This window comes from Pyxicephalus adspersus, chromosome 7 (assembly GCF_032062135.1).
Source record: "Pyxicephalus adspersus chromosome 7, UCB_Pads_2.0, whole genome shotgun sequence".
Lineage (NCBI taxonomy): Eukaryota > Metazoa > Chordata > Amphibia > Anura > Pyxicephalidae > Pyxicephalus > Pyxicephalus adspersus.
In genome coordinates this window covers 36,046,049-36,059,277 of record NC_092864.1, presented here as the reverse complement: position 1 = coordinate 36,059,277, position 13,229 = coordinate 36,046,049, and the positions used below count along the sequence as shown (strand labels likewise).

Below are 13,229 nucleotides of genomic sequence, written 5' to 3'. Positions count from 1 at the left end.
ATTTTCGTTCTGATTCTCTGCTTTTAATACATTTTTAAACCATTGGCCCAGAATTAAGTGCAAGTGTTCTGATAACTGCTGCACAGTTTGTCAAACAGTTATCTGCATGCTTGTTCCCTGTGTGTGACTGACAGTTTTACATGCAGGCCATTTTCCATTCTTTACAATCAGTTCATGGATGACAGCTCACATAATCTCCTAGATATAGTTTACTTTAAGGTGCTGAAGCGCTACTAAATAAATAAAAGAAAACAAATCTGAGAGAGGACACAGTCATGTGACATTTGATCACCAACTATACACACGGGATACTTGGCCGTCCCGGTTCCGTTTCAGGCACCTCCATTTTCTTCCTTCTTCTCTTCCTCATTTCAATCTTCAGGCTACTTTATTGGTCAAGACAGGTTGACATAACTCCTGCGCAAGAGTTCATTAACATCTGGCACCCACAGGGAAAGCCAAGGTATGCCGGATATCCTGGCAACCAAACAATTTTGGCAATTTATGGAACAGTCACTCAGGTAAATATGTTTTATTGCAGAAGGGATATTGTCTGTCCCTTTCTACTAAAAACCCCTGCCTGATTCACAAATTATTAAAGTGGATCTTTAGTTCCTCCTTAAGCAAGCAACTTTTGGATCATTTTTCTATTTTTCCTAGTTGAACTTTAGGTAAACTTTAAAAATTCTAGGCCAATGTAAAAAATATATAGTTATGCTGTCCACTGCATCCAAATTTTATCATGTTTCTGGAGTAAGTTTAAAAAATTGAACAGAAATACTCTTTTTGGGTTAATATCACATATTTCCCTTTATACTTGTTTTTGAAAGTAGGCAATGCAACTACTGACAGACACGGTAATGTTTATAGCAATATAGAATTTTCTGTTCGTTGTTTAATGCATATATAGAATGTTTTGATGTTCATGATTAGTACATCAAACCTGAAAGCCGGACAGCTGAGAAAGAAAGAGAAACCCAGCTGAGAGATGGTATGGAAGTGTAAGTGCTCACCATGCCGCCAGTGGTATTGGCTGTTTTTGAAAAGTTTTTGATAATACATTCCCTTTAAACTCCCATTGGGTGATAATAAACATAACCTTTCTAAGTGAATGAAGCAGAGTGCGGTTTTATCACCTGGGGAACCAGAGCCCAGAAGAAGATGGAACGCTCTCACAAACCTTGAGTTATAATGTCCCAGCTGAAATATCTTTCTTCGCTGCTGCGAGAGCAGAGTATTTCACAGTGAGGAATATTATTAGGATGAGAAGGCAAAAGCAATTTTAAAAGAGAAATATTACAGGATCTTTGGGGATTTTGCACTATAAATTACCTGCTGAGAAGTTGGTGCATGGAGTTTATGCCTGATGATGCATAGTAGGAGAGCAATGAGATACGCAAAGGACTTTATTTAAAGGAGAACACTGGGCAAAACACATCAATCGCATAAGTGGAGTTATGGTCAAAGCAAAAATTGCATATATTATGCAGTCTGTCGGTGGTAATAATACAGCGTTCAGGAGTCAGTATGTGTGTGTGTGTGTATATTTATATATATATATTACACATAAGGCACAAATAAACCCCTTAGGAAACATGTTTTTTTTTCTTTTTATAACCAGTTTTTGCAGGTAAATTATTTTACATTCTTTGTTGGCAAACAACATTTGACGGAGAGTGTAAGGTTCATGTAGTTAAATTAAATGTACTTATTAAATATATAAGTGTATCTATAGCTAAATCATTAGTTTAGCTTTGGTTAGGGTTTAAACCCAACCAGTTTATTTTTTAGCATTGGGGTAATTTACCTCTACTTCCAGTCACAACGGGAGGCTAGATGAAATCTTACAATAAAAGGAAAGTTTCCCTATTAGGTTGGGAACAGGTATCTCCATTGGAAAACTTCCCTTTACCTAATGTTTGGTTTGCCTGCTTTGGGGACACCTTTTTATGTTTTGGACTGTACAGTTTTCCACTGTATCCAATAAAAACGTTTTGCTTAGAAGGACATGTTCAGTAAAAAATATTTGAACATACATGAATCTATTTAAAAGCTATTAAGTAGACATGGCTGAGTGTATCACCTGCCTAAAGAAGCTTGGCCATGTACCTTAGTAGCATGTGGTTTACACAAAGAACCATTCATATATCCTTCCTGCACTGGTGACTAGTTCTGTTCACTCATCATATTGCTGCATAATTGTATAACGTTAAACATATTAAAGCCTTTTTTACATTCAATCTTTCCTTGTTAATACCTTTTAAGAGAACGGGATGATCTTTGGCTATTTTGATTGTCCGTGCACAGTCACATTGGTTTTCTTACATTTCCGGCACCTGCAAGGGAAGCCAGAATAGTGGATTTCTTTGCCAAACAACACTGAGCTGCACATGTGCAGCTCAGCGGAATTTGATAACTGGGAGATGATCACACAGGAAGGAATATCACCTATTTCTATTATCCACTGACCTTAATTGCCATAGTTCAAAGTGGATCTTTAGTTCAACTTTAATATATTTGACCAACTCCAACCATCACATTCAACTCAAAAACATTTGATTGTCTTTGTTCACAAAATTATAGTGATTCATAAAAAGAATACAAGAGATGCAATAGGATATGAAATGCTTCTTAAACCATGCTTAGATAAACCTCAAACAACAACCATATACCATAAATAATTGAGGAACTTGTTCGTTATCATAAAAGTTTATTTGATGGGCCTCTAAGAGCAATGGTTATACCATATATGATTCTTGAAACTATAGTTTATCAGTATACAAATATCCCCATTTCTCCAAAGTTGACAGATATATGCTTTGCTCTATATGGCAGTATCAGCATGAAGAACCTTGTACATAAAGATTACTAGGAGGATTTGCTCTTTCTGGTAACTAATTACATATGTTCTGCACTTTGAGAAGGATAACAAGCTAAGTGTAATGTGGATCCTTTTTAATGATCTATATAGTTATTGTTTGAAATTTATGAGTTTTAAGGAGGATTTAAAAAAACAAGTTATCTTATATTAACCGAAATTGTATCAAATTCATTTCCTTATATTTTTTCTATTATATTCTCAACAGAGTTAAATACTTTTGCAGGTATATCTCCACTGCTTCTCTGGTCCATGCTGTGCTGGTTGTTTGAATGAGGTTTTTGGTTTATTTAAGTAACTTTATATATATATAAATATATATATATATATATATATATATATATATATACAATCATCACTGAAACATACATGTGAACCCCTGATATTACTCCTATATACTATATAAATTTTAAATAGCTTTTGACTTATTTCTACAATAATATTTTATTTATTCAGAATGAATAATCAAGCAGTTTTGTTGAATTAATCATAAAGCACAATTATAGTCAATAGGGAGCAAATCATGGTATTCACTTCTGGGCATTTTTAAAGTTTCTGAAAAAAAAGTCTCTCTCCCTTCACATACCTGTCAGGTGTCTTTAACAGCTCCAAAAACAATGACAATATGGCGCTCTAAGCCCATATATTTAAATTGTGGGAGCTGTGTTATCTCACGGTTGGCTCGATGGCGTTGTGTCTTCTGTGACTCAGCTGACCTGGTGCAAACAATATGCACTGAATTAAATTTGTTCCTTAATTCTGATAGAAAACCCACACAATTGTTGGCCTAAAGTGCCGTTTGTGATCCTTGTGAATCTGTGGTAGATGTGAACTTGTATATTCTCAAAATTTCTGATCTATTTACACCCTTTTTTATCTAGATTTAGACTGAATTTTAAAACCTACAATACAGCAAAAGCTTTTCCTGCTCCAGCCTTGATCTATTCTTCTTTGCAAAGAGTATTTTGGTATACAGTGCAAAATAGCATTACATAAGATAAAAAGCAAAACTCTTTTTGAGCAATTATTTTCATGACAAACGTAAATTCTCCTACGGGACAAAGCAAGTTGCTTTATATCCCTTAAAAAGTTCCTTATATCAAACCTATAGTGTGAAATCAGCAAGTGTTGTAGGGTTGGGCAAGTAATCTCATTACTGGCATCAGTAGATACAGCTCCACTGAGGACTGCACATTACAAATGTTTTCTACAAGAGTGCCAGCACAGCTAGGTATGCTCTGATATATTAACTTCTACTAATTAAAAGCCATGAATTATAGTTACTATATTTTTTTCTCTCTTTGTCGGCAGAGTTTATTGTAAATGTTCTAAAAGTTATGTCTCCCAAATAATGAAAGACTATAATACTGATCTTATTTGGATTCCATGTCAACTTTACCCAACACTTATATTTCAGTTTTTTTGATTGGTGGCAAATTTAAATGTGTGTTTGATTAATATAATTCTCCAAGATACTGATGAGACTAAATTTCTGTTTCTATCTCATGCTTCAAGATTACCAATACTTACAATGGCATAAGCAATTGATGTGCTTCTTCGATATTGCTGGACAACAATAATACCCAAGCACAGAAGGAGAAGGGGGTTCTGGGACTTAAAAAAACACTTTATCCCCTACTTGGGGGCTGGGGAGTGGAGATCTTACCATAATATGCATGATGGTGCACAACATATATGTCTCTATTTTTCGATTACCCAATAGTAGATGTGTTATTGTTCCACTGGTGCAACCTTGTTGTATGTACAATAAATACAATGTCTGAACGCCTGTACATAGCAAGTAAAGGCTAACAGAATCTAGCTTCATCAACATTAGTGTTAGCAGAGCCAGATCCATACTTTTGGCTCCCTTAGCTCCAGTTAGCTAGCACAAAAACCACCATGTAGGCTAATCCACATGAACGAAAAAGAGCCAAAGAGGGAGAGAGGGAGAAAGGAACAGATGGGGGAAAGAGGTTAGAATGAGAGAAAGTGTAGAGGTGGAGGGGTGGAGAAAGGTGAAGGAAATGGGATGGAGAGAGAAAAAAAGAGGAGAGAGAGTGACAAGACACGAAGAAAGAAAAGGAAAGATAGAGAAGGAGTAGAGGAATAGACAGAGTGGAGAATGGAAATAGAGCAAGGGAGACATAGGCAGAGAAGGGGAGATAGAGAAAAGAAGAGGGAAAAGAGAGAGAAGAAAAGAGGGATAGATAAAAAAGGAAGAGTAAATAGATAGAGAGAGATGGGAAGAAAGGGGACAGAGAGTGATAAGGAAGAGGGGTAAGATAGAAAGGAATGAAGCTTTCTGTTACTGTAGAGCTTGTCAACCAGCAGCAGCAGGTTCCTGTTCTCCATACAGATGTTGTAATGCCACCCCCTAATGTTAATGCACCCTAGAACAAGACCTAGGTGGTCTTGTTAAAAAAACAGCCCTGAGTGCTGGGTTCTAACTGAACTGTACCAATACTCAGATGTTCGGGACAACTTTGTAAACAGGCTGGAGGAACAGCAATAGTATTAGTTACAAACTAGACATTATATAATTTGTCAGCTTTCAGTCAGTATCTGCTTACTTTAAACTCTAATAAAGTAATTAAAGCAAAATAAAGGTAAACTATAAATATTGCATACGTAAGCTTGCACAGTTGTAATTATGGTAATTGCTGCTGTCTGTATGCTGTGCTGTATAATACACACCATGTAACACTACAATCAGTACCCTGTGCTATGTTAACTTTTCCAGGTAGTTGAACTTTGTACCTGCAAAATGTTTTTGTGAATTCAGAATTTCCTCATTAAAGGGCACACTTTTACTAGTAAATACCTAAACCTGAATATTTAGATACTTGAATAAACTCAATCTAAAATAAAAATAAGCATTTGAAAAAATGAAAGTTTTATGAAGTTGATTAACAGAAACTGTGCATTTATTGGCAGTGTTCATACTACAGAGCAATCAAATTTAAAAAAAAAAAATCTGGGCTTGATAATTTGAGTCTATGGCCGCCATGTTTTTTTAGTTGGTGCAGTTATATCTGGATGAGTACTGGGTGGCAGCACAGTTGCAGCACACAAACAAGCTGAAAAGCATTATATATCACTAAGTAGAACACATAGAAAACTACTTTTACAATACACAATAGTGCGCACTGCATTTTGGTCCTGTCACATAGATGTAACAGCGGATACAAATTGACAAGTGTTCTATAATGCAGCACTAGACACCCGGTGGTCAATATCATTACACCCGCTTGTCCAATAAATAATAAAGGGGATTCACACTGACAATGAGTAATTATAATTCCCCCATATGGGAATGAACCTGAAGTGCGTATTGATTGCTGTCACTATTAGGGAGTACAGAAAATATAACCCGCTCCATGTTTACGCATCCAGCAGACACATAAATAGATTTTATCCATCTCCAAAAAACAGTAACATTTATATACAAACACAAACAAGTACTTTTTGATGAATTAAGCATCGTTCAGCAAGCTCCGATGTTTACCAGGATGCCTTTTATTCCTATGAATGAATTAAATATTAAAGTTTTTCAAGATAGAATTTTAAAACCGACCCAGGAGTTCTTTAGATACTTCTCTTCCAAGAACCAATTCTCATCCTGAGCACACAGATCACAGTGAGGTGTCTCTTGCATTTTGCAGAAAGGCTTAATTTTGTTTTCATACCTGTCAATAGAAGTAACATCCTCCCAGGAAACCCAACACTTAATTTCTGTCTTGTGGGTGTTGCTGTCCATCCAAAAAAGCGACACAGCTATTGTTAAAGATGAAATCCTAGGGAATGCTGATTCCTTTTATTTCCTGCTGGAATCAATAGAATTGTTTTTTTTTTTCCTCACTGCTTATCCTTGGCAAGTTAAAGCTCAAATTTAATCTGCTAATATTTTCTATCTCTGGTTCCAATACCACCACCTATCCTCTTCATCAAAATGCTACTGGAACTACTTTTTGGTTTTTATGAAATACCTGTTTTTCAAAACCAATGACATCACTATTATATCTTTATACAGATGTCTGATGGATGTCAGATGGTTGTTTCTGGAAATGATTTTTCACTATCCTTTCCAGTGACAGATGAATGAATGAGCTCTGTGCACACTACTCCTTTCTGTTCAATGGAGAGGGGCAAAGATGAGAAAGCAGCACCAACCTCTGCTCTCTTCTACAGCAGTGCACATTCAGCAATCTGGCATAACGAACTGGTGAACAACAAGTGAACCACTTTATCCATGTCAGAGATTCGCCCAAGACAAGCACGACCATTGGTCTTGAGCGACTACTTTCTGATGTGTGTGCGTAGCTTAAGTCAAGTGTAGGAACATTATAGCTGGTTGGAGGGGCTGGCCAGGTCTTGTCCTTAATTTCATCATGGTTAACACATCTGTATCAGTACATATTATCTTTTGTTTTCTTTCCATGATTGTTGATAAGTACATAGTAAGTATTGAGCTGGAATAAGTGTTAAACCAATGATTTTACGTGATGCAGATATTATTTTTTTATATGTGAACCTTCTCCACTTTTAAAAAATAATATTTTTTAGGAAAACATGTTTCTACATCTTCCTGTTGTTATTAGTCCATTGTGGCCACGGAGGTGCTCTTATTGGATAGGAGTCTGAAAGTTGTCAGGGCTTTGTCATGACATCATGAAATTAGGGCCTGCTAACAGTGAAATAAAATTTGAAAGCAGAGGTTTTATAAAAAAAAATGCTTATCTTCACTTTTGAAAGGCCCTTGTTCCATTCACCAACTGAGCCTAGCATGTCCCGCTCTGTCTTTGCTTCTCTCATATTTCTGGGGCTCGCAATTCAGTCAAATGACGCGATCTTTTTTTTTTTTTTTTGGGGGGTTCTTTCTCACATAATTCGGTCTTGCACTGTGCAGGTGGGAGATCGGGTGACATCTCCATAAAATGATTGCCAATCTCACTGCCCATGCAGGGGAAAGCTTTCTGATCACATATGCCATACTCAGGCATGCCAATCTCATGCATGCACAGAAGGAGCAGCCCACAACATCTGGGCATATGCAGTTTCCATCCCAGGATGCCAGCAGAATGCGAGTTTACCTTTCAGTGTATACTATTGCAATGGGAAGACAGTAGGGGACCTCTCCAAAGAAGTAAAAAACTTTACTTTTTTTCAATATTTTCACTTTTTTCTGCCATTATGTTGAAATTGTGATGATAGGAAAAAATGCATTGGTGTTGATTTACTTAAGGACTTTTTGATGTTCACATAGCAAATTGAATTATGCTCTTGCAAAGGATATTTCACTTTATGATTTCCTTGTACATGATTGGGTATGTTTACCACATTCACTTAGCTAAAGCAAATATCTCTTGCAAGTCGATAATTCATCTCGGTTAGTGAACAGCCTAACTTCCTTTAATAATTCACCCCATGTCTTATTCCCATGCCAGCACAGAAGGGTAATTTTCATTTAGGAAAACACATTGGAATTGATTTACCAAGGGAATTAGCCTGTTCACCTTCACGATATAGGCTGCAAACACAAGATCCATTTTCTTTCTTGCAGAGGTACAATAATGTATTTTCTAAACCCTTTAAATTTTTTAAATGATTATTTATAAAACTTTACAACCTATGTATGAAAAGAATCAACTCCTCATCTAGAATTATTTTTTTCCTTACGGAGTTTTCCTCCTGCAGATGTTCTCCCCTCTATAATTTTTTGTTAACTCTAGGTGAAATGATAGATGGGTAGTAAGCATTGTACTCATACATTAAGACAGTATCCTGGTATTTTGTAGGAACGAATCAAACGATTGATCAATTGATTGTCTCCTGCTATACTTGGGCTGTGTGGGACTTAAGGCTAAACTCCAGACTGATGGCTAAACATACATATGAAATATACAATGCATTATAATGCATTTTTTTTTTAAAGGCATACTTAATAGACATGTTGTTCTTCCCACCTGTGAATGGACAGTGCAAGGGGAAGTGGTAGACTGATATGATCATGCTTCTCCTATTCTGCTCTAAAACACCCCTGCCTCCCCTCCTTTTCTTCTTACAATATGAGCTCTTCTGTACTAGGACTACAACAGGCTTAATGCATACATATATATATATTTCTTTAAGTCATTTCAACTTCTCTTTGCACTTGCATTCAACCAACCAAGTAAATACTCCTACAGGCCTTTGAAATCTTAATAACCTGGACACAAAGTAACTCCTTAGGACTCTCTTACCTTTTCATGTCCTAAACCTTCTCATATTTCATAATAAAAATAGGTTTGCTAAATGCCAATTATGTATTTGCCTCTCTTGATTTTGTTTTTGTACACAGACCACCATAATCACTTTAATATCTCATTTCAGCTCCTAATCCTTGTGCTTCTGGCAATGGGAGAGGCCCATGTTCTCATCTGTGCCTGATAAATTTCAACAGAACGGCTGCTTGTGGTTGTCCCCATCTAATGAAGCTATCCCCCGATCAGAAGACATGCCGAGGTAAGAATTATTCCTTTAGTTAAGTGCAGATTCCAACTTTTCCATAAGTTACCCAATCTATCTCCCTTAGGTTCAAATCCATTGTATTCGTAATATAGGCAACATCATTTTTATAGCTGTAGAAGTATTTAAATATTTGCTTATGCTTCCCATGTTGATAGTCAATATATGACTCATTTACATCTCCCAGAATAGTGCAGATTCTGACCATCCCACCCAAATCAGTGTTGGTAGCCTGTCTGCCCCTACTAAAAGTTTGGCCATTGACAAGACACAGCATGGGATGCTATAGCCACGAATTAGGAAATGTTCAAGCGTACACAGGGGATGCAACAAACAGAGCTGATGTCCATCACACATGCAGTGGTGAGGAGGAGGGGTGTACGTTTAGCTATATTATGAGCAAAAAACAAAATAAATCCTCATTTAGCCCTTTCTAGTTCTTTCATGCTTTTCAGGTTTCTTTACATACCTTTTACCAGACCCAAGAAAATAATACTGGGTGTCTGTGTTTCTTTATGGGATGCAGGCAGATTATGGATGGTTGGAGGAGTTGGCAGGGTGTCTTCTCCAAGAGCTCTCTAATGCAAGAAGTTGGCTGCTTCTTAGACAAACACCTTCATTGGCAAGATCAACAAGTACTTTCCAGCAGGACCTAAAGTAGCCTTTCTTAAAATTTTTAACATAGGGTAGCCTTGTTACAAAGAGCCAAAAAGATCATTGGTGTCACTTAATTTCACCTGAGAGGCACAAATTGCTCATTGCTCAAGGAACCCAGAGCATTCTCTGAAGGAACCCTAATTCCATAAGTGTAATTTGGCATTTATTAAAGTGAAATTATACTATATCCACTATATCCTGTCCTGGTCCCGTCCTTATTCTCTTTCTAGATATAATCTTTTAACATCTTGATTGGGCATGTTGAGATAATTTAACTCCCGCACACACAGGTAAAACCGGGATTGCTGTTTTTGATGGATCTGCAAATAGATCGGGCAGGTAAGAATGCTCATTGCAGAAGGGAGATTATCTGTCCCTGTGTACAAGCCCTGCCTCATATAACATTTTTAAAAGGGGAACAGCACATATTTTAATAAAAGGCAGCCATAAGACCACTTTAATATAAAGGCAACATTTACAGTTTCCTGAGCTACTAGAATTGCAATAGTTTTGTGGTTTCCAAATATTTTTTTTTTCACTGGTTTTGCTATTAAAATTTTTTACTGTCTTGGCAATCAGATTTTAATATGTACAAGTGCCGGGTTCAGAATCACAAAGGCATTGCCGGGTGCAATTGGTATTTTAGCCAGGTTTCTGTCACTGGCTTTATTCATTTCTGACCGTTCACAGCTTAGAGGCACAAATCCCAGTAGTCATGCTTGTTCCTTACACCATGGCCAAGTTGAAACTTCTGCTGAAGGAGATAACTGCACAAATAGCCCTCTTTCATTTTGGTCGATATTAAATACAGGTTTTATTGATGGACAGGAATGTGTTGTGTGAAGGCTGTGCAAAATAACATCTAAGGCACACTGAAGTTTTTTTTCTTCACCACTCAGTATAGTCAATAGGAACATGTGCTTTTTTCTGTTGATGAAAGGCAACGTTTTCTAATTGTATTGTCCTTATCAGTACAATTATCTCTCTTTTAACTCACAAGGAAATTCTTTGTCTTGTACTTCACTAATGTCATGTGCCTTCAATACATCTGTTCACCAAATCACCATGTAAAACAGATTCAGGACATATTCGGTAGAAAAAATGTATTTAAGCTTTAGTAATGAACTTTGAAAATTAATTTCTTTACAATGCTTACAGGTACAGAGGTGAAAAGTTCTTTTACTGTTCATTAGAATGGTTAAATATTTTAGTGTGTATTATCTAAGCACAGGTATACTTTAAATATGCAGCTATTGTAAAAGGAACTTTCCTCTGTGGAAAATCTTCCACGTCTTTCAAAGCAGTGGTTGTTTCTCCACCACGGAATGTTTTAGGGATTGCTAGATTCACTGCTTTATAAATAGACCTTTTTGTAATCATACCTTGTTCTGGCACTTACAGTTGATGTATGGATAACCACTATCTCCCAAAAATGTTAAAGTTTTCACCCTGTCACATGCAACTCTGGTGAAGGAAAGTGACTAAAAGAACCTGGAAGATAAAAGCAGCACTACAAACAAAAATGGATGAAATAAATGGATAAACCCAATTACTAACATCTCACCCATATGTGTGGGTTATATATTTATGCTGTATTCCTGCAAAAATATCTTTTCATGTTTATTCTTACAAAAAATTGTGAAAAGGCAGGTTATTTATTGCAGGGAGGACAATCTATGTCTGATCCAATGTATAGTCCCAGCATACCTGGGTATTAGGAATAAATAAGCTTCTGATCACATGTGCAGGAGATACACCCTGTCTGTACTGCTGAGGAATAGTAAATTGACCAATTGAAAAAAAATATTTTTTACCTTTTGTGTAAAAATTATTACAATTTTTTTGACAATTTTGGGCAGAGATTGGAGGTGGTAAATAGATAAGGTGACAAATAATTATATTCCTATCTTCCTTTATTTTTAAGAGATGAAGAAGTTTCTTGTTTATGCCAGAAGATCAGAAATACGTGGAGTGGACATAGACAACCCATACTTCAACTTCATTACAGCCTTTACAGTTCCAGACATTGATGATGTTACAGTGGTGGACTTTGATGCTTTTGAAGAAAGATTGTATTGGACAGATGTGAAGACTCAGACAATCAAACGTGCATTCATTAATGGGACGGGTCTGGAAACAGTCATCTCAGGAGGTAAACTGATTAACCTACTCCTCTGTCTGACAAAAGTAGACAATTACTGACCCAGGTCTGGGTATATTTTGGTTAGGGGCCAAGAAACTAATTAGTCTATTTAATTTTAGGTACCTAGTGTCCTGAAAAATAGTGTACAATGCAAACTGTCCAATGATGTGTCATTGATTTGAGGCATTTCTAAAGAAAATGGGTTAATATAAAACATCTTTTCATGTGTTATAGCTGGCTAGGTCCTAAACCTTACAGCTATCACTTTCATGGCGTTCAAAGGTTCCCCTTTATCAGGTACCCCGTGGTACCCAGGCCTTAGCTGGTATCTGCAGCAATCATGCACCGCAGGATTCCTCCAATCATATTAGCAATGTGAACAGTTTGTTCATCAGTCCTGAAGCAGGGGCAGGAAGCATCCAATGATGCCCCCCCCGAAAACGTGGTGTTTTTTTTTGCAATGTATGAGGCTAAATGTAAATGAATCTGGACCTATTATGTTCTACATTTTGCGCTTTCCCCAGTGCACACCCAGTCCCTACTCAGGGATTTATTTTTTAATTTTTTGGAAAGAATGCAGCTTTTCTGTAAATCAAAGTTAAAAGGTGAGTTGGGAAAATCTGTTCTTAAAGCCAGATACCAAATCTTTTAGTTATTTACAAGGTCACTGAGCAAAATATTGTCACAAACAATTGCTAAGGGAGGGAGTGGGATAAAAGGGGATAGAGGCACCTGTGGGAACATGTTCAAGAAAAAAAAATGAAAAAAATGCATGTTTTTACATAAATCAAGCTTAAAATGGTTAATATTTTTGGCCCAGGAGAATTTGTAGTAACTCTTTAAATGTGTGTTTATTATTTTATAGATCAAAATGAAAAATGTATAGGAACATTTGCAATTGAACCCCCCTGCCAGGTTTAAATGTGTTTTCTAGAACCCTACACAAAATGCCTAAACCTGTAACAAACCTTGGTTTTGGCATTAGGAATACCGCAAAAAGGCCCAAGCCATTAAAAAAAAAGAAACAATTGTTCTTGTTATTCC

At 36.6% G+C, this 13,229-nt stretch overlaps 1 protein-coding gene across 1 annotated transcript in view; it reads left to right on the top strand.

Annotated features, from left to right (window-relative positions):
- The window catches only part of LRP1B (LDL receptor related protein 1B), a 500,403-nt gene that overhangs the window by 173,013 nt on the left and 314,161 nt on the right, over positions 1-13,229 (top strand). Inside the window, 2 exon segments of the mRNA XM_072419083.1 lie at positions 9,251-9,382; positions 11,967-12,194. Of these exon segments, the coding sequence (XP_072275184.1) occupies positions 9,251-9,382; positions 11,967-12,194 (360 nt within the window).